At 41.6% G+C, this 22,320-nt stretch overlaps 1 protein-coding gene across 4 annotated transcripts in view; it reads left to right on the forward strand.

The window, feature by feature from the left end:
- The window catches only part of MITF (melanocyte inducing transcription factor), a 99,854-nt gene that overhangs the window by 62,180 nt on the left and 15,354 nt on the right, over positions 1 to 22,320 (forward strand). For 3 of the 4 annotated variants that reach the window (XM_054639878.2, XM_054639879.2, XM_077184525.1), the window contains 3 exons: positions 18,293 to 18,520; positions 19,631 to 19,714; positions 21,029 to 21,124. In XM_054639878.2, coding sequence (XP_054495853.1) covers positions 18,293 to 18,520; positions 19,631 to 19,714; positions 21,029 to 21,124 — 408 coding nt within the window. The remainder of the gene's footprint in view (positions 1 to 18,292; positions 18,521 to 19,630; positions 19,715 to 21,028; positions 21,125 to 22,320) is intronic. The other variant, XM_077184524.1, reaches the window with a different exon arrangement.

The raw sequence follows: 22,320 nt of genomic DNA on the forward strand, positions 1-22,320 counted from the left end.
TGCTGATGAAGAAGTCTGATCTTTCCATCTTGTTTCTTCAGCTGTGGTCATTGTAGCACAAAAATGCAGCTCCCAAAGTTGTGGGACAAACTGTGCTGCTGGGGTTGAAAGGATTTCTTGGGAAAATGATGTGAGCAGGGTGGCAAAATAGGTGAGAAACTGCTCCTCGTCACAGAGCTCTTGCCTTGCAAGTTCACAGTAGCTGCCTGGAAGTTTGAAATAACTTATTTGCCACAGAGGAAATCAGGATATATTCAGACAAAATGGTGCAGATAGCTGGAGGTCCAAGCTCTGTTAGCTCCCTGGAAATTCTTGCTGGTCTATATCCTAGTTGGTGGTCTTGACGATTTGCTGTCTTCCCACTGGCAGGGGAACAGCCACAAAATTAAGAAGAGCTTGCTAAGTTCAGTCTGTTACAGCTTCAAAGCACTCCTTTTTTTATGGTCTAGACATATTATCTGCTGGCTGAGTTACCAGACCTTGGGAAAATGACGGTTCACCACGTGTCAGTGGCTGTTTTGGACCTGCAGAAGATGAGTTAATCTTGTGCAGATTAAGATTTGTAGGTGCCCATAGTTGTGGGTATTAAGAGCATTGATGAGGCTCCACAGCCCCCAGCTAACAGGTTTTAGCAGCTTGTACCAAGTCCTTTGTCAGGCAACATGAATTTAATAACCGCCTTACTCCTGGAGCCAAGGCTGCAAGAGGAGGGTGAGTGCTGGTCGCTGCAGTTGTGTTTGCTGAAGCCATGGCTTAATTTAGCAGAAAATAATGCCCAGAGCCACACACAGTGCTGGCAAATGGGGGGGCTGGGGGGAGATCCTGGGGGGCCTCTGCTGACACCTTTGATAGGCCTTAAATTTTAAATGTGAAAACTCAGATCTGCTTAAAGTAATCGTTGGGTATTAGGTATACTCACAAATATTTCAGTTCTTCAGCTGGTTTGGCAGCATTATTCTCCAAGATGCTGAACCTGTGTAGTGAATGAATTCAAAGTGACAAGCTGGAGGCATTCCTGCCATTCAAGAGAGGCTTAAGGAATTTCTTATTGGCTAAATTACAAATATGTAGCATTTTGCCCAGCACTGCATGGCAATTTCAACCTGCCTGACCGTGACAAGATTAGTACTTTTCCTCCCTCTCCCCAGCAGTATTTTTTTTTTTTTAAATTAGATTAAGAAGTACCAGGCAGAGATGCAAAAGCTTGAAAGAGTGAAAACCAGCCTTACCTTGAATGATTCTGTCTGTCATTGGATTGGTTCCTTAATTAGCCCCATGTCCTTTAACCTCTTGAGAAATAAGTAAGGGATAAATTTGGGGATAAAGACAAAGACGCCTGGAGATTTACCACACACCGCTAGGTAATTCATCAAGGAATGTTGGTAATTAGCCCTGCCTCTTTCCTTTCTGGCTCATTTAATAAAACTGGTTGATTTAAAATAATGCCTGCTGGTTCATTATCAACTACTTTAAGAGCCAAGTTATGAACTTGAAACAAAACCCAGTATTGTGTTGTCTGCAAAGGACCTGGCAAGCGTGCTTTGTTTTGTTTTTTATAAAAAAGAAATTGCTCCGTCTGGTCATCAGTCTCCCCAACTTGATAATTAAATATTACTTTGTTTGGATTACCATTTGGCTTTTAGGGTGTATTTATTCCTGGTGTCTACTGCTGAGAGGCAGAGAAGAGGGGAAAAAATCCAAAATCTTGAAAAGGTACTTGTCAGATTGTGTTAAGAAAGCATGGCCTGATGGAATTCAACTGAATAAGGACTTTACAATAGTAGTAGTTGTCCAGTTGAGGAAATGGGCAACTGTTTTAACCCTTTATCTCTTAGAAGTGAGTGCCAGCTAAGTGTCTTGTTCTTTGAGCAAAATTATCCATTTTATTAACCCATCTCTTTAGTGCTTATAGTGGAAATTTTCCCTGAGCTGAGGACAGAACTCACCTAGTTTGTATTTGTTTGGGAAACCATGTACCAGTCTCTCTTTTTCCTTACAAATGGGAATAGCATTACTTGGAAGTTAAATGAGAGGCTTAGGCTAACACTGGACCAGCACTGCTGCCTTTGCAGTGTCTGGGAGAGTTTCTCAGTGTCCACTTGGAGTTTGTTACAGCAACACTTCTTGCTGGCCAGGAGATCTGGTTGGGTCAGTCTGCCTGAATTAAAGTATGAACTTACTGTAAATCTTCCTTTAATAATTAATGTCAGACTTAGGTTGCAGCACCTCTGAAGCTGTTGTGGGCTTGAGGAAAAGCTGGCAGTGCTGGCCTTCTGCTGATGGAATCCTCTGTAAGACTTTCTGAACATGGAACCTCTCAGTATCATTTGGAGCAGAATTGGATGTAGTGTTTCAGTGCAAATAAGAAAGAACATCCTCCTGCTCATCTTCCATCCATCTCTTTTCCATCCCCTGGGGTAGTGCTTATTCTTGGAATCTTGTGTTCCACCGGTGCTTTTGTGACCCAACAAAACTACGTGTCTGCTTTTATGTGCTTGGCAGATTAATAAAAAAAAAAAAAAAAAAAAAAAAGAAATTAAATGTGATGGCCTCTGTGGAAACATAACTCTGCCAGTGATTCTTTTGTCACCAATGATAAAAATAACTTGCTCCTGCAAACGGTTGCAGAGAGGCCTCTGGGGTGTTGGGGTAACAGCTCAACCCTGCAGGTTGTCACTGAAGTTCTGCCACAGTTACCTACTTATTTATTATTTTGAGACCTGTTAATAAACTCTGATAGTTTAAATTGATTTTAAGCTAGGTTTGTTTTTTCCAGCTTGTTACGATGTCGAACAGAAAATCAAGTATCTTTTAACCAAAATGACCTCCAACAAACAAAACTCTAATACCACTTTTTGTAAAGTTAGAATGTCCATGCAAAATTAATAGTTTGGGTTTTACACATCATACTCTTATAACATATTGGAACAATATTTATTATAGACCTCTGTGACTTTGAGTCCTAGACTTACTGAATATCAGTAGTTGAAGTTCGAGTCAGTTGTTTGAAAATTCTTGTGTGAGTTATATAGTGCAAACAGATTGTTTTTGAGTTGATCCCCAGCAGCAGGCACTTCCACAGCAGTGTTACAGTAATTAAACAGTAATTCATAGTGCTGCACTTCCATAATTTCTCAGCAGATGGCATTACGGTTTCCAGGACTGTGTATTCCTTGGGAAAGCTCTCAGCTGCCAGGGAATTCATCATTCTAAACTATTCCCTTCACCAATGAGGGCTAATACTCAGCTGTTAAGCCCGTTTTGACACATTATATTAATCGTGTTGTTTGGTTGTGTTGTTGTATTTTATTTTCCCAGAGGTGCCTTTAAGCCATAAACCAGGTAAAAAGCTGTGTATGTGATAGTTATTGCATTTGAAAGCTAAGGCAGGCTGCCTGATTTTAAATAAAACTGCTCCTGGTGTCCAGCAGAAGTAATAAACTTTTTCAGCAGGTAAGACTAGAACATTAGAAAAGGTTAAAAGACAATGTTTTTCATTGAACATTCCCAATCCTCAAAGCTATATAAGACACAACTGTTCTGTGTTAAATTCTACTCCTTCCTGCTTTGTGACATAAATTCTGGATTTTTTAGAAAATGTCAGCTAGTGAAAGAAAAATCATTTGGAGCAGATTCTGATGCCCTTGTGGAAACAGTAACAAATATTAGTGTGTTCCTAAATAAATGGGGCTTGCAGAGCACAGAAGGCATCAGCTGTTTTTGGGCACCCCTCCTCTGTGCATCCCTGGCTTCTGGCCACGTTTTTGTCACTGACCTGGCTGGAATCTGTGTCCTGTCCCCCATGGACACACTGACATCAGCAGGAGCGTGTCTTGCGTGTCTAAAGAAGCCAAAGTTTCAAAGAGCTGCTTTTCTGTCTGGGAACAATGTGCTCCTTGTATCTGTCTGTGTGTCCATCCTCTCCTTCTGAGTGCAGAGAGGGGCAGATGTGCTCACCAGGGAGCATCACAGGCCATGCCTGTGCCATGGATCTGGAATGAGCTCAGGGCACCTGGAGTTATCCACACCTACAGTCCAAACCACTCCTTTAATCTCAGACAAAGCTTGGAAGCTAAGCAAGGCAAAGCAAAGCTTGTATTTCAGGCTGCCTTCCTAAAAGTCACCCAGAAGTTCCTGGTTGAAACCAAAACTAAATTTTGTTAGTGGACGTAATGGCTGGCTGTGAATTAAATCTTTCTGTTCTGTCAGAGGAAAATAACAGTTCTCTTCTTGGAAATTAGTCCATTCCTTGAAGACATTTGAAGGCTGAGGTGTAGCAAACAGCCTGTCTGCCTCTCTCAGGTCTTCATAAAGCTTGTACCAAGACCTGCAGGCAACACACTAAATTTTAAGACTACTTCTGACTTCCTCAGGCTGGATTTGTCTGCTTGTGGTTTTTTCTATAGGTGTGTGGATTTTTTTTTTTTTTTTTGGTCAATTTGGGCAGCTTTTTCCAGTTTACCAATATCAGTGATCTAAGGTGCCATTGCCCTTAACCAGCATATCTGTGTCCTGATAGCAGCTAAGTGATAAACCTGCTTTTGGGGAGACAGCTTGTTTTTACTGGGGGGGGGGGGGAAGACCTGCTGTTAGTTCTGCCATCCTCATGTGAAGTAGGGCTGTTCTGTTGAGCAATGTTAACATTTCAGAAGCTGCTTTAAAATTAATTATAACAGTGCTTTAAAGTTCATTTTTGTCTTGTTAAACTGAAAATTCTGAGGAATGAAACTTCTGTTTAAAAAATTGTGGCAATCATCCATATTATCAAAAGTTACTGATGGAAAACTTGTCCATTGAGCTGAAAGCATTTGTTTCTGTAGTGCTATACACAATTCTGCTTCCTGACTGCCACCAAAACCATACTTTGCTGAGATACTCGTGTCTCAAAGAAACTGTTTAGGGAGGGAATAAAATGACCTTGAATGAGTCAGCACTTGTGTGTAGCAATCCTAAGCCTTCCGTGCTCTTTGCTTTCCAAAAGGAAATGAATTCTGGACCACAGGCACCATTCATTGCAGGGCACTTAATGGGCTCCATTCACATGAAAGTTCATATATTCCTTAAGGCTTCAGTCCTGTATGGTTTGCTGTGTAAAAGGAAAAATACTATTTAATCATGCTACTTTGGCTTTTCAAAAGAGTTTATCCTTTTTGTACAGTGGCTTTTTGAGGGAAGGGGTGATTCCTTCTGCTCTGGAGTGCTGCAGATGCAATTAGTGGTGGCTCTGTGCAAAGTGCCACTTCCTGCATGGGTCACTGTTCCAAATTGCCTTCTGCCTTTCCCTGCAGTGTTTCATCTAAGACATGAGGAGAAAGCTTCCAGCCAGGGCTTCTGCAGGATTATCCTTTTCTCTGAACTTGCACCTTCCCCAAGGAAATGTATTAGTTCCATTTATCTGCCTTGGTTAAAGGCTGCAAGGACTGAGTTGGGTCTCAATGTCTCTGCATGATCTCAGCACAGTCTGGATGCTCCTCCTTGGATGCAGAGTGAGGAATGTGCTGATTGCTACTGGAGCCAGGGAACAATGACAGATAACTCTTAGAGGAACCCAGTTCAACTTTGTGTTTTCTTCTCTGGTAGCTGCAATTCCAGAAAACATGCCCAGGTAGCTATTGCTGCCAGCTGTACATAGTCAACTCAGAAAAAAATCTGAAGCAGCTTTGACTGTTACTCAGGCATGGAATCCTGGAATGATTTGGGTTGGAAGGTACCTTAAACATCATCTAGGCCAATCCTCCTGCCATAGAAAGGTGACTTTTTAAAAGTCACTTTAGTGGTTTTGATTACCTGGGTTGTTGTTGTGGTCCTGCAGATATCTGCACCTGTGTCACAGGGAGCTGCTGTGGGAGGGCAAGAACAAACAGTTGGACATCAGCCCTGGCACCTTCTGGGGCTGACTCTGCCTTTAGTGTGGAGCAGAAACACGGTTCTGAAGTCAATTCCCAGTTGTCCCCAAGTATTACATATTAGCTTGTTTTTGCCCAGTGCTGTTGATGAATATTAATTAGATTCTTGTCAGAGGAAATTAAATCCGGAGAGCTCAGGTTATGCAGCCACTCTTGGGAATTCAGTCTGTGAGAGCAGCTAGAGCTGGTCTGACACCAGTGACTTGAAACACATCATAGTTGTTCTGAGCCATTCACCTGTGGGTCCTGCATCTCAGACCACATCTGATATGGTGGATGTACTGGCATCTCCTTGGCTCCAGCAGATGTTAAAATATCCTAAACTTCCTCTTTTCATCTGTTCGAACTTCATTTAAAATAAACTCTACAGTGTGAGCTTATTTGTATTTTTAAAGCAAATTAAAAACAATTTGTTCCATCCTGTAGCGTTATGCTTAAATGGGTTTATTCTTGGGGTTTAAAAAAGGACAAGGGAGGTGGGGAAGTCTGAGTTAAGATCTAGTTAATCTCCATCTAGTCTCTAATTACATCCCTAGCATCTGGTTGCCTTGAATTGTGTTATGTTCCCATACAGTTTCTTGAGCAGCTACAACCTTGTGTGTGTTGTTGATCAGTGGTCTGAGGTATGTTGTGAAGTACATGTCATGTTTATATTTTTCAGTGTTAAAAGGAGATGCACAGTTTTTTGCATAAATACACCTTTAGTGAAAGATACTTTGCCAGTTTCCCCTTGTGAACATCAAGCTGTTCTTGCAATAGCACATCAAGGGTTGCGTTAGTGCGGGTCAAGTGCGGTTTAAAATAGGATTCTTCTGAGACCAAGCCCTGCAGGCCCTGAATTTCTTTCTCAAAAGACATTCTGATCTTCTGACAAACTATTGCTTCTGAATTTCTTGGTGCTTCATATTTGCAGCTAACCTTTGGAGGACTGGAATGATAACACACACTCCTCTTTGTGTTTTGTGAATGTGCCTCCCCTGGTGAGTCGATGGCTTGTGCTTTTTGAAGTTCAGATGAAATCATTAAAAAGAGTTTTCTGTAAGATGTTTGGCAAGATGGAATTTTTCTGGTGTCATGTAATAAAATGTGTATCCAGTCCTGCAGAAAGAGCCCTAACCCTTACCTTGACAGGATTTCACACAGGAGAGAAACAAGAGCTTGTAGTCCCTTGCAAGCTGGAGGTTTTATATTTGCTCACATGCTGCAAATGCTGCTCTGACAGCTTTGTGCATATGTTGGAAAAACACCCATGGCAGAATTTCAGACTATCTCTTTATATAACCTGTTTTTCAATCCTAACATTTTTGTGATAAGGAACATGCTTGTGCCACATCTGTTGAAGTAATGAACCTTGAGTGCAGTTCTTTATTACAACTGCAGTATAAACAGGGCTCCTGACAGCTGACTGCGGTTTTGTCCAAGATTTCACTCCTTCAGTTGATGGTCCTGCCAGTGTCCCATCCTTTGGCCTCATTGAGGGTCATTTATATGGACAGCAGCTTCTCATTTCACAGGGTAAATAATTATTTGCCTGCCATATGTGAAATACCATGAGGAGGAGGATTTTCAACAGCTCATCTCAGGAAGACATGGAGGGGCAGGTGTGGGGAAGGTTAAAAAAAATCAGCCAAGGGATGTATCTTGTTTTTGTAGGTATAAAATAGATTGTGATGTCATGGCTTCATGCATGTAAAGCTTGAGATCTTAAAGGGCTGAATTTTTGGCATCCTTGTTTAACAAATGAGCCCGTGTTACTCTTGTTTTTGTGGGAGCCAGACGATAGCTACTGTCTGACTGTTGTGGGAATAAGATCATGGGGTGCAGAGGTGAGGTCATGCAGCCTAATGCCTATTTGTCCTAAATATGTCTTTCTGTTACAGAATTACTATGGTGATGTGCCTTTAGCTAAGAGATAACTAAAACACTAAATTCCATTGTGGTTTCTGGGTTTAAAATGAAGAGTGAAATAAGCTTACTTAATTTCTTACTCTTGTTACTTTTAATCTCTTGTGGCTGCTGTGCTGTCTGCTCTGGCATCTATTTTGTGAGTGACATGTCAGGAAAGAAAAGAAGTGATGTTGCTTAATGGAAGTGTTGGACTTGAGCACTCCAGTCCCAAGGAAGAGCCACCATCATTCAAAAGTCACCCTGACAGTGTGGCTTTCAGTCTGAATGCTCTGTGTGGCATCATTTTGGCCCCTGGGTTAATTCTCCTCCAGAGCAGTGTCATGCTACTCCACACAAGGGGTGACCCACCTTTGTGGCTTGCCAAAGTCCTCAAAAAAATCTCTGTTCTGGTATTTAGCAGAATACTTCAGATCAGAGCCAGTTGGGTTTGCATGAAGGTGACTTGGATTATCTTACCTTAGCAAACATGATGATCAAGCACTCTGAGGGACTGAAACTCTTTTATTATAACTCAGTAGGTTTTAATACAGTCATAAATAACAGCACAGCTCGTTGAGCAGAAGGATAAAAATCAAGGAGTTCAGTGGTAAGCCAGCTTGCATTTCCTTCATGTAAGTGAAGTCAGCGATTTATTATTATTTTAGGCTGTGTCTAATGGCCATATTAGTGGTGTGAATAAAATGAATGTATCTGGAGTGCTTTATTCTTCTGCTTATTCAAGCCTTCCATATTGGGGCTGACATGAGACATCATCAGCTGTAGGCAAAGTGGTATAAGAGCCCAGCTAAGTCCTTCTAATTCTTTATTAGCTCTAACATGTTACCAGTGTAAAACTGGTTTGGATTAACACCATCTTCATTCTCTTGCTTCTTCTGGTGGCTCTGTGTGTTTGCTGTAAAGCAGATCCCCTCCCAACAGGTATGTTCCAGGACCAGTGACCTTTGTGCTTGTAGCCAGTGTGTTGCCAAGTGCTTTGTTAAAATAAATGGTCCTTTCAGAATTATTTTCACTCATATTTTGGGATGCTTCTTTGAATGTTTTGGTAGGAGGACTTTCCAGTTGATGTTGAAAGCTGTTCCAGCAAGCTGTTTGGGTTTTGGTGTGTTTGTATTTTCACACTGGGGTCATGATTGGTGGCATGCTCTTGGTATGTGCTGTGTAAGTGACCTTGAGAGCAACCCAATGTGTCCTGTGGAATTATGTGAACAGTGAATGGAGCAGTCTTTCACTTGATCTTTTCCAGACAAGTAGGTCAGAAGTGTAGATGTCTTTGGACAAGTAAGCAGCAAGATGTGGAGGTTGGGCTTGATGACCTTTAAAGGTCCCTTCAACTCCAACTCTTCTGTGACATCCTGCTGATATACAGTGTGCCCCCAAAAAGAGATTTTTTTCTGTGATAACCCAAGAGTTGCATTTGAGTTTACAAATGGCTTTTATTTAAAAAAGAGAAGGATACAACTGTTTCTGTGTGTGGCATTTGGGTGTTTGATAGATTTTGATCTGGTGCCATCTTTACGTCTCTTGTGTTTCAGTGCTGAATGTTGAAGTTTTGTAAATAAATACTTCAGTAGCCCACAGGCAATATTCTGAACACCAATTCATTCTCACTGGCTAATGCTGTGGATATGAAAGACTTGTAAATCAAATTCTTTTCTTGCTTAGCCCCGAAATGCCAACAGTTATGCTCCTCAACACTGGGAGTTATCTTGGCACAGGTGTGTGTCCATGTGCTATATATTTGAGCAACCCTTCACAAACCTTACAGACAAATGACACCAGGTTTGAGGGTATCAGGTTTTAAGATTTATGAAAGCAACAGGTTGGGTGCTTTTCCCACTCTTACACTTTTTATTCATGGTTTGGGCAAAAGAGCCAATTTTAAGTTAATGTTCACCTGTGAAAATCAGTATTGCATGGCACATTAAGAGAAGATCATACAGGGGCAAAGTAGATTTACTGCATTAAAATTTTGAAGCTACTTGAATTTTATTTCTTAAAGTCTGGACAAGCAAATAAACTCTGCCATTCTGCACATGGATAACTCTACATCTCTAGGAAGTTGGTAATGAGTTTCATTTAAAAGTCAGCATGTGCTGTCTCTCCTGCTGTTTTAAGCTTAGCTCTGGTTACTTTTTACCCAACATCTTTTATAAAAGTGATTTCAATTTTCACCATTATTCATTTTGTATGAAAGATGCCATTATCTTTACCCAGTCCCATTTGTGTTCTTCACATTTGACAAATGAGTGATGGATGAGCAACCTGAGCAAAACCAGGTGTGCAGAAGGATGCTTCTTCTCCCTTGTGGAAGCTGCATATTCAGGGCTTCTCAGGAGCTGGGGGAAAACACATGTTCTTCCTTTTTTATAGCAGAGTGCATGCTTTCTCAGGTTTGGGCTCCAGAAATATACCCAGAATCTCCAAATCCTGTGCACACGTGAAGGTTGATGTGATTTAAGCAGCGCTCTGACCTAGGTGTTCTGCACCTCTTCCCTGCCATGGGAAATGCAGTGAAGGCATTAAAACACCCCCATTTTTGCAGCTGTCTTACAGGCACTGGAGACCTGGGAGCTCCCATGCTCTGTCCCTCAGGTCTAGCAGGGGTTACTGTGGGCTGGAGCAGTGCCAGGGTCAGTCACCCCTGGGAAATGTCACTGACCTGTCCAGGCTGCCAGGACGTGACCGCCACTCCGAGCTGGCCTGGCCAGCACTGTGTGCTTGGCAGCCCCTGAAGGAGGATAAGGTTGGACAAATTGTTTTACCCCTCTAATGTGACTCTTTTAAGCCAGTAGTGATCTGTGCTAGAGTTGTCTGGTAATTCTTGTGTTGGTGCTGCTTGGGCTGTAGCAAGGGTGGGGGGCTGTGCTCGGGCTGTGCTCGGCTTTGCAAGGGGAAGCTGGCAGAATAGGTGGCTCCAGACCATCTGCCTGAACTGGTTTTGGGCTTTCAGGCAGCTGAAATGTCTGTAGTCCTGTGACTATGCTCCCTCTTGAATTCACATCTCTATGCCAAGTCTTGCAAGAGATTTTGGAAGAAACTTTATATCTATCTTTGACAATTCCTGTGAGGAGGAGTCATCGGTGTCCTACTGTGAGTAATCTCAAACCCTCTAGTGCTGATGCAAGTGCTGCTCAGCTTCCTTCTGAGAGAGAAGGGTGGCAGAAGTGGACCTAAATATGTGGTGCTTGAATTAAGCTTTTCACCGTGGTAGTACCATAACTCAAACTTGTGTGTCAGGTGTAGTTGTGTGGCTGCTGTTGTTGCCTATGAAGTCAAAATATTTACTCTCTGAAGCACCAGGGGTAGGTAAAATCATTGCAAAATATTTGTGCCTGACGTTTTATGGAGTCAGTTGCTTGTCTGTCCTAAAATGTTGTGGTGTTTTTTGGTATCTTTTCAGAAACTGTATAAAATAAAAATTTATGGCATGTGTGTTGGGAAGTAAACAGCTGAAATGTTGGTTTCCTAACAGACAAGTAGCAAGACTTCAAAGGGCCTAATTCTGACTGAAAGCCACACTTGTAGAATGGCAGCCAGCAGGCCACTAACATGCAAATTACATCAGTTCCTATCTCCATGAGTACATTTGGCTAAACTCTCTTTCATTTCCTTAGATACCATTGTCATGTGCTTCTATAGCTAAAGCACAGTTTTTAAATACTAATCTACAGAAACTTTGGCTTTCCCTTGGATGAAAAGTCACATTACACAGAGGACTTTTTGGTGATGGGCTAAACAATCCCTGGTTGTGTAAATGATGGTAATTCTGTACAATGTGCCTTTTCTTTTTCATAACTTTTTGCTTGAAGATGAGTGTTGGATTCACTTACTTAGACTGCAGTCATGATGGCAGATCTTAAATAACTTTCTCCTGTCTGCTTTGGTTTTCAAGTTCAGAGGGATTTGGGGTGAATTAGGTAACCAGAGAGTTTTGTTTGCTAACTGATGTAGTTCCCTTGTGTTTGCTGTGTCCTAAGGTGAAATGATGGAATCAGCTCACCATGGTTGTCATTCCCCAGTCAGTACAAGTCACTTTTCATCTTTTTCTTGCTCTTGGGCTTTCAGGTCAGTGTTGTTCTGGCCATTTTTCCTGGGTAATGGGTTAAAAGAAAGGGGAGCAAATGTACTGTAGAAAATCTGGCATTAAGGGGAGAATGGCAGCTGGAGAAGTCGCTGAAAATCTATTATTATCTATTATTAAATTCACAGTAGGCCCTATGGGGAATCACAACCCAATCAACTTAATTTTGATGACATTGTAAATGAGGTGGCTGTTCCATCTTGGAGGACTGGGAAGGTCTCAGAAAGCAAGAGGACTGAACTTCTCATGTGAAGCTACTGCAGGCCACTGACGTCTGTAGCGGGGGAAATGTGATGTTGTTTTGTAATGTTTGAATGCAGCATGTGAGGAGATGTCTTTGAGGATGAGTTAAACCATTGTCTGGTTATTTGGATTGCTCCAAGTTTCATGGGAGGAGGGTACTTCCTGGCATTGCAGTGAAACCCATGATCAATAATTAATGAAGTTAATTGAAGGGATTTTATGGTCTTTAAGATTCTCAGACTTAGTGACCAACCTATGGTGAATATGATTTTACAGATTAACAGAATCTTGAACCTGTACTGGAAAACTTAAGGAGAGTAAATCACTCTTACTGTAAGTGGCACTAATTGATTATCTTTCTCAGATATCATTCTCTTAATTTTTTTTTTCCCTAGCAACAAAGAACAGACACTTATTTATACAGCTCCCTATTTTTATTCAAAGTCCTAGAAAAAAGCTTGTTCCTGCTGTTGTTGGGTCTTTATACTTGGAAATGATGGGTTGAAGCAGCTTTGAAGCCCAGGGCTAGCATGGTTAACAGGCATGGTTATGCAGTGGACACAGCTGAGGCCTGAAGCCCTTGCAGAACACATCAGTGGATGTGGTTTTGTATCGTTTTTCTTTGGGTACCATTAATTGTTAAATGACACAGAATTTTAACCTTTCTTAAAAATCCCATGACATTTAGCTGTCTAGGCAACAAAAAGTTCTATTGAACTGAGAAAACTGACCCAAAAGTATTTTACTTGTAATTGCAAACTGTAAGTCCTAAGGCAATTTGCTTGAAACAAATGGTCTTTTTAATTAAAAAAAGAAAAAAAAAAAAAGGGAGCCGGGGGGCGGGGGGGAGTGGGATGGGGAGAAGAGTCTTCCTCTCCCTTGGTTCACTGTCCTCTGGACATCTCTGGTATGTCCCTGCTCAAATAAAGCATTGAGTGCTTCAGCTTTACTGTCACAGGAAGCTTCAGGGGTGTTTTTGGTGAGAAAAATCATCTATGTGGTTTTGGGAACAGGGATATGCTCCTTCCCAGCTCATGGGGGCCAGGACAGTGGGGCAGCCTGGAGCTGCTGGCATTGTCATGGCCTTTGCTCACTTGTGTTGCACCAACAGAGGATTTTGGGGCATCTCCAGCTTTGCTTTGAAAGCAGCAGTATTTGGAGATGAGACAAGCAGGATGATGTGATTTGAAGTTGTAATTACAGTGGGAAAAGCAATTCTTGGTGTTCCACCTTCAAGAAATACTCTCAGCACAAGACCTGCTGGGTTTGTGCTTGCTTCCAGGATTTACCCATTGCATAGAAATCAAACCTGTGCAAGGACAAATTCAGGATAGTATAAATAACCCAGATCAACTACCTGAGCCTGGTTACCTTGATCCAGATGTACCAGAGACTCAAAGCTTGAGCCTACAGCAATTAATTGACTCTCAGCTATGGTTGAACTTGATGGTCTTAAAGGTCTTTTCCAACCTAAATATTTCTGTGATTCCATGACCTTGAAGCTTTCGTAGAGGACAAGTGGTAGCAATGCCACAGTTCATTAAATATTTTTATTCTGGTGTAAGTCCCGTTAGTTTTTATTGTTAGCCATTTAATTTCTGGATTACACTGTGCAAAACACATTTGCCAAGCCATTAGGCTGCCCTGGCCTGTGCCTGCCCAGGAGTGAGCTCTCCTGGGTGCCTCTCCAGAAGGAATTTGGTTACTGCAGCACTGTTCCAAGTTCTTGCCATCATTAGCAAGTCATTAGTAAATTTAAGTCTGAGTGATTCCCAGCAAGACTCGACAGAAGGAGTGAGTATCAGCAGTATTGTTTCAGTTGTTTGTGTTGGCTTCATGCAGAGGAACTACTTGAGCCATGTGCTTTGTGCTTAAGCACACAACTATGCTTTGTGTTTAAATTCCTGAGTCCTTGATCACTTAACAGGAAATATTTTTACTTTTGGAAACTGAAGGAAGTGTGTGGGTCTGCTCAGAGGTTCTGTCATTTCTGTGTAATATAATGCAGATTCTGAAGAATGTCATCTGACATTCACCTAAAATTCCCACTGATAGGGTTTGTGTGCTTAAAGCTAGTGAAAGTCATTGATTAAATGTTTGCTTGATTGATACCAGACCCAAGGGCTGGGAAATCTGCTCTATGTATGTGGGTTATTACTGTTCTTTCCATGATGTGGAAGAAAATGGGCAGCTACTCAGATACTTGAACTGGATGTATGCCCTGGAATTAGCAGTCAGATTTCAAGATGAGTGAAGGTATGAGAAAGCCTTTCCCCTGCTCCAGATAATGTCGTTCTCCAGGGTATTCCAAAGTGTGAGGGATGAGTGCTGAGTAGTCAGGGTGGCTCCACCCAACACTTTTCTAGCCCAGCTCAGCTTTGTAGGCCTGAGCTGGGTTACACATGGGTGCAGTCCAGTTGTTTTCTTTCTACTGCCTTTCTCTGTGCTTCATCTGAAGAAAGGAGATCCTCCTCAGTGCCAGCATGGCAAGAGCAGATGGAGCTTGAGTGGCTGACAGAGAGACTCAGTGCAGGAGTGCCTGATGCTGGGGCCAGCCCATGGAGAAGGGGAGATGCTGCTGAGCTGGCATTGAAGCCTCTTCTGGAACTGAACCAGTTTTGGGGCTCTACTTCTGAGGCAGTCTTTTACTCTTGTAGTCAAATTCTTGTGTTACTATGCTGTGATAAATGTATCTTTTTTTGCCATCTTGTCTTAACTCATTTCTGAAGTTCTGCAGATGATAATAATAATTCTTACATTACTTCTTGTTTGTCAATATCAAAATGCCCAAACCCAATGTTCTGCTCAATTGAGTAACAGTACAGCAACACTTTGGTTGAGATTGCTGGAGATAGGGGGTTGGAGATCCAGAGGTTTTGGTTTCAAGTGGGTTTATTTTTCCTTTAATGTCCTTATTCAGTCACATTTCTTAGGAAGTGTATCCAAACCAATAATTTATCATCTTGCTCTTTGTGTCTCATGAATTTGGATGAACAACAAGAACTATTCTTCACCCAAAATGCTAGAAGGGCCTGAGAACCAAAATTAGACCTTAATTCAAAGCTTTTATTCATGGTTTCAAGTTCAGGGTTGTGGAATTTCATTGTAGGGTTTCTGGGTTTTTTTTGCAGCTCTTTGCTCATGGGATATTTTGTCAAAAAGGAAGAGTGCTTTATGGCTTATCTAAAGAGTGATTCTGGGGCATCTTGGGGAGTTTGCCCAAGAAGGCACATGTAGGTTGTCTTTGATGTAGAATCTGCAAATAGGATGCTCTAGGCTAAAGACAAATTCTCAACGAACAGCATAGAGTCCATTAGGGTAGTCCCCACCAGATTTCCATGATGGAACTCCAAGGAAACTCAAGAGAGCAGCCAGTGACAAACCAGAGAATCAAAGTCTTCTTCATGTCATTTTGGAGCAACTTAATGGCAGAAAAGGCAGTTCTCTATGTTCTTTGGTTCATGACTAGACTTGTGTGGGCTTGTGATATGTGAACTCAGAATTTGCCTTCCCTGGCATGCCGAGAGCAGCACAGAAGCACAGACCATAAAAAAAATTATTAATTGAGTAGCAAAATAAAATATTTTAATGTAGAATAGCACAACAAAATCACAGAGAGAGTATGTTCTTGTGAAATAAGTTTGTGTTTCACCAACAAAAATCCTGTCAATTAGGCAGTGTGTGGGTAATTCAGGTAGTGGATTCAGTTAAATGTGTTGGTAAATATTATAAATAATGTAGTATTTGATGATACAGGGTTGAGATGTAGATCTTGGAACTTTGCTGGTGTCTCTCCAGGGAGTGTGAAGGGTGGCAGGTGATGAGTGCAGAGAGGAGAGACTTTGCTCTATCCTGGGATGGAGAACAGCAGAGATACCTGTGGAGGAAAAGCAATGTGCAGATTCTGTCAGGCAGTTAGGGATTGGTATTAAAATAACATATTCAAAGATAAGTGTTACAAAAACCACTTTTTTACTGAAAACTTCATCTACTTGGAAGAGGAAAATTTTGTGAAAAATGGACTTACCTGGACAGTGTAGCTCTTAGCACTGATGATAGGAAAATTGATAATGCAGTTTGGGACTGACAGCAACAGCATATCACAGCAGTGTTGTCTGTTGATACAGTGCAACAAAGCAAATTAAAATTTGTAGAAATGCTATCTTAATGTGCTTTCCTGGAAGTTCAGATTTCAGAAAATAATGCCAGTTGTGCAGTTTTCATGTGTTTGAGCACAGACTTCTTCAAGGAGCTGGATAAAAAGAAAAAGTAACTTCTGGAAGGTGTAGGGAGACTGTGCCCAAGTGCAGATAAGTGCAGTTGGAACATGCATTACCCCTTTGTCAGCCATTCCTGAATGGGAAAACTTCTTGCAACTCTAGATTGGGACAGAATTAATGGCTTTGAGGGACCAGGGAAGCTGAGGATGGGGTAGAGCTTTTTCAAGTGCTTCACATTCCGCTGCAGGTCCTGGGTTGTGCTGGGAAGATGAGGACAGGGCTGCAGAGCCCTGTGGGTTTATCCAGGGCACCCACTACCAGGGAATATGTGTTAGGCTCATAGGGCATTTATTCAGTTATTTCTTACTCTGTACTTTAAAACTTTTAACCTTACTGCTAAAGAAAACTACCATTGTGTGTTAGCACGACTGGAACGAAAGCTGAATAGCGAATTCGCCTTGAGCGAACTGTCAATCTGACTTTGATAGCCCATCACTTAAAAGGTCCTTTTATGTTTATGAAAAAGCATGACATCAAAGCCAGGGGAAAAAAATACCAATGCTTAGAGCTTAACTTAAACTTGCATAACTTCCAAGAGGAGGCCTTGTGTGAACTGTTTGTTTGTCCACTTGTATGGCTAATTAGCGTAGGTTACTAAAAGTCTGAGCAGTGGCCATCAAGTTTCTTCTGCTCTTCTGGGGTTTGTTGTGCTTCCATGTGTGGATCCCTCAAACTGGAGTAGCATAGACCAAGGATATTGCAGTCGCTTCTCTTGCAACCTCTAGGTAGCATGCTGGAAATGCTTGAGTATAACCATTATCAGGTGAGTTGTTATTGGAGACTTATTTTAAAACCAGTTGCTAAGAAGGTGTACAGTGTACAGGAAACCCTTATCCTCTGGTATCTTGGGTGCTTTATTTAATTTTTTTCATTCCAGTAAGTGGGGGTCACTTGTAACAGCAAAAGTCACTTTAATAGAATTGTTTTAAAGCAAGATAAGTTCTCAGCGTGTTGCCATATTTTGGGTTGATTTCTAGCTTCCGATAATAACGTTAATTATCAACGAAAGGCAGCAAAGAGTTTCCAGGATATGGTGGAAAATTTTAATGGGGAAAAAAAATGGCCTTTCTTCTCTTGCTTATTTAGAATGTGCAACAGTTGTTCAGTATGAGGATTTTCATATTTTGTATGTAAAAAATTCCTAAGTACTGAGAAGCTTATCTTAAATACAAAAATAGCTGTTGCTGACGACAGTGATTGATCTGAAATGAAACACTTCTTTTCTTGCATCTTATTTGCATGATGTGTTTATAAACAGGCTGTCTTATTTGTATATGATTTAGGCTGTATATCTGAGGTATAAATAGCCTGTAGGCAGAAAAAGGTGTCTTTGTTTCTTCTTTTATTTAACCAAGGTATTAATTTAAAAAAACCCCAAACATTCAAAACCTAAACAACCAATAACAGACCTTTTATATCTCTGTTATTTAATACTGGATTAAGGATAGCAATCCATACTTCTCGATTTTAATTGTTAGCTACTAACAAGTAAAATGAGTCCTGCAGTACAAGTCATTTCTCCATATTTTAGTGAAAACTAAATGTCACATAGCTGAAGGTCTGAACTCAGAACTGACTGTTCTGGAGTGTCTATATCAACTGAAAACCCGAGTGTTGGTCTTAAGTGAGAATTCTCATGTTGTAGGAAAATAACTGGAACTTTTTGGTGTACTGATAGTAAGTCAGCGGTTGAAAGACCAAATCATAAAGTGGTTTCTTGCCATCAAATGTGAGTTAGTGAAGCACTGTGGACTTCCTTGGAGCTGTACAGGTTTCCCCTTATGTCACAAACCTATAGCTGAGACCCACAGCACCTGCAGTGGATGTTGTAAAAAAATAAAACCCTTTTATCCTTTTCAAATTGTGTCATACAGGTGCAGACTCACCTTGAGAATCCAACCAAGTACCACATTCAGCAGGCCCAGCGGCAGCAGGTAAAGCAGTACCTCTCTACCACTCTAGCAAATAAACATGCCAACCAAGCCCTGAGCTTGCCATGTCCAAACCAGCCTGGGGATCATGTCATGCCACCTGGGACGGGGAGCAGCGCGCCCAACAGCCCCATGGCTATGCTCACCCTCAACTCCAACTGTGAGAAAGAGGTAAGAGCTCTCCCGTTCGTGGTTTCAGGAAAACAGAGCTGTCATCTGCTTTCATTAAGTTGTTTTAAAACCGTGTTTGCTCACTGTTAAGATGTTCTGTTTATCTTTTTCTGTTCATCGTGAAAATGTAACTGCTACCTCTGTGTCTGCCTGATTAATAGATATTTTTGGCAAAAAGCCCGTGTCCCTCCAGCTTCTTGTTTGAACTATTTTAGCTAGTTTATACTTATTAAAACTACTTTTCTTGTTCTCCAGCCCGTTGCTTGATGCACACAGTGAATAATTGACCTTTGGAGAATACAAAGCAGCTTTTTAGGCTGTAGCTTTCTGGAATAATGTTATTTATGGCTTGTTCGTCTAGAAAGTGCAAAGAGCAAAGCAAAAATAACTGAAAAAACACAAAGCTATTTTGAGATATTTTAGGTATTTTTATGGTAAAATTTGAGCAAGTCTCCTCCATAGCTGGAAGGCCAGATTATCCCAGCTAATATGCCCTAAAATGTCACTGATTGCTGTTCCAGTGCTGCAAATATAAGACTTCAATAGCCTATGTCTAGGAGTCCTTTGCAACCTTGTCTTAATCTTTATTGGCAAAACTGAGTTAGATGTTACATGTGTGCTCAGGCTCCAAAGGAAAATGGTTGGGAAGATATGAACAAATATAAGAATCATGTCAGAATTTTTGTAACATGAAAAGTAGGAGGCTAATTGTAGAGTTCGTCTTGTCCCCTCAATTCCCCCTTCAAGCTTTTGTGCCAGATTTTTACTACAGATGCATTCCATGGCCAAAATGTTACACAGCTTGGAAAAACAGCTATTACAGAACATATTTTGCACATGCAAGGGTAATACTTGTGCTCCATAGTTTTGAAAGAAATTTAAATGAGATATTTCCATCCTATTGTCCCAGCTGTATCCAAACACTTTTTTCTTGAGGATATTTGCAGCTTCACTTTGCTGTGTCATCGGGAACATGTGTGCATGACACTATTTCATTCGTGCTCTTTTTGGGACTGAGACTGTGCCATGAACTCAGATCCATGCTTTGCTTTTTCTTCTTCTTTTTTTTTTTTTCTTTTCTTTTTTTTTTTTTTCTTTTTATATCTGCAGGGATTTTATAAATTTGAAGAGCAAAGCAGGGTTGAGAGTGAGTGCCCGGCTCTGAATACACACTCACGAGCATCATGCATGCAGGTACTGGATGACACAGGAGGTGGAGCACAGGTCCCCTTTCTAATGAGCATGTTTCTTTCATGTTATGTTGAAAAATAAACTTACCCCACAGTGTCTTTAAGAAGTTGAATATAAGAGATATTTAAGGTACAATACAGCAATGTTGTTTATTAGCACTGGTGTCAAAAGCACGTGAAGATACATAGAAAAGGCTCATGCTGTTCTAGCACAGTGGTGCCATAGCAGAAGAACACATCAACCATTTAAGGTTTTGCATCAGGAAGTCTTTTCTAACTGGGTTTTCCAAGACTGCATAGATGTGGTTTTGCCCTGATAATCTCTAAGTCCACATTTCTATGCAGGTCACACTTGTGCTTTAAAAAATGATATGAGAAGGCTTTAATCTGTCTGTGCTAATTCATCCTCAGTAACCACCCTTTTATATTTCCATTCTTTTTCTTAAAACTAAGGGGGTTTTATTTCTTACCAGAATCAGTAACAAGACTTTGAGTATGGGCTGTAACTGTTAGTTCCTTTCTTGCCCTCACTTCCAGTCAGTGTAATTTGTTGTGATCACACTTTCTGGAGCTGATAAAAAAATCCCATGTACTGCTACTTTTCCCATCACCATTATGCATTGATTCTGTAGATCTCTGTCATTTAATCTCTGTTTTTATAGTGAGCAAAAGGGAAATAATCCTGTCCTGAAATAGTCAGTCCTGCAGGACAGTTTGGAGCACGTGTGTGGGTGCTGTGAAGGGCTGTTTCCTCCTGCCTGTGCAGGAGCTTATGGAGGCACCTTCCAGCCCAGCCACTGAAAAAAGGTGTTTTGTACCACCTAAAATCAGCTCTGAGCTTCCCTTGGGTGGTGCTTCCTGGGAAGGGTGTGTGACACACAAATCCAATGGATTCTGCTGTTGGGGGCCAGCAGCAAATCTTTGCTCCCTCTCCTTCCCTGCAAGTGTCCAGGGCTTGGTGTTCTGCCTGTGCCCAGGTTTTTGTCCCATTTTATGGAGGGGAGGCAGCAGTGCTGCAGTGGGGAGAGGGAGTCCTGTCCTTAGAGTCACTTATTCCACAGGCAGCTTCCTCCTCCACTGCTGCAGGAGGAGCTGTGTGTCCGTGGGCAGGAGGTGCAGGGGACCTGCTGGTGGGAGGAGGGGGTTGGACCTTGAATCCTCAGCCCTGCCATGAGCTGAGTGTCCTGCCTGGACAGCAGGAGTCACAGCTGAGGCATTGCCCAGCTGCACAGGCACCTCTGGAGTGCTTTGTCAGGCTCCTGTGTCCCTGTGATTCTGATAACTGTCCTGTTTCTCTTTGTGCACCTCTCTGCTACAGATGGATGATGTGATTGATGACATCATTAGCTTGGAGTCCAGTTATAATGAAGAAATCCTCGGCTTGGTGGACCCAGCCCTGCAAATGGCAAACACGGTACAATGGGCCTTTCCTTCTGGTTTCCCTGTTAAGTCTAACTGGTTTTCCTTGAGAGGAAGCAAAACTGCAGCAGGACTTTTCTTCCTTGCAATTGAGTAGTTATTGCATTGGTCTACAGAGAGTAATTAGATTTCCTTTGAAGAGTTTAAGGTGATACAGTTGCAATGAAAAACGTGAATTTAAAAATACAAGCTGGAGTCAGGATGAAAGAATACAAAGGACAATTTTGCTTTTCTTATTTCTAAGTCAGTGGTGAGAGTATTGCAGCAGAGGAGTAAACTGTGCTACCAGGAGTAGCTCATTCCCACTGATGTTGAAGATTGTCATGGACTTTATACTTGCCTTCAGAAAAGAAGGAACCTCTGCCATCCCAGGTTCCTGAATGTTGTCATATTCAAGTAAGAAATTGTCTGCTGTGTGTTAGCATCTCTATCCAGAGACACTTTCTGTTATCTCTAACATCACAGCTTTATCTCTGCCTGATTTCAGGTGGGGAGAAGTCCCCAGCTAGATGTCAGCAAAGATGTTACAGAATTTAGCAGGAGGAAAAAAAATAATTAAAAAAGCAATCTTCCAAACAAACAAAAGGGAAGGAAGAAAGAAGATTGAAAACTGAACAAGGCACGGGATGTGAGAAACCCGTGATAAAAGCCAAGAACATAGAGGTGCAAAAAGCACTGAGGGAAAGCACAGGTGTCCTCCAAGTGGCTCTTCTGGTTTGGTTCACATTGCTTTGAGAATTAATATAATCATACTTCTGGCATAATCTGATTTTGATCTTCTGTGGAGGGTAGATCCAGTGAATTTTTTGCCTTAGGCTTAAGTGCTGTTAGATCTGGCTGAGTAGATGTCTGCCAGTGCTGGCGTCTGTTTCTGTTTCATCTGGTGCCAAAATTTGCAGCTTACCACAGAGCATTGATTTTGTGGCATAGGTTTGCATTTGCTGACAGTAGCTGTCTGATGTCATGTTAACCTGGTCCTGTGCTCCCACAGATTCCCACAGCCCTCTCAGGGACGTGGTGGATGACGCAGGCAGCGTCCCACCAGCTTCCCTCTCTAAATGGTGCCCTTTGAGCACACGGGGAAGGAGCTGCACGGTCCTGCTGGCGAGAATAAATTTGCCTTTAATCTAAGATGACTTGCAAAGTGCAGCTGTCCTGGAATTTGAGAAAAAACCTCAAGAAGCTGACAAA

The sequence above is a fragment of the Agelaius phoeniceus genome, chromosome 11 (genome assembly GCF_051311805.1).
Source record: "Agelaius phoeniceus isolate bAgePho1 chromosome 11, bAgePho1.hap1, whole genome shotgun sequence".
NCBI classification, from domain to species: domain Eukaryota; kingdom Metazoa; phylum Chordata; class Aves; order Passeriformes; family Icteridae; genus Agelaius; species Agelaius phoeniceus.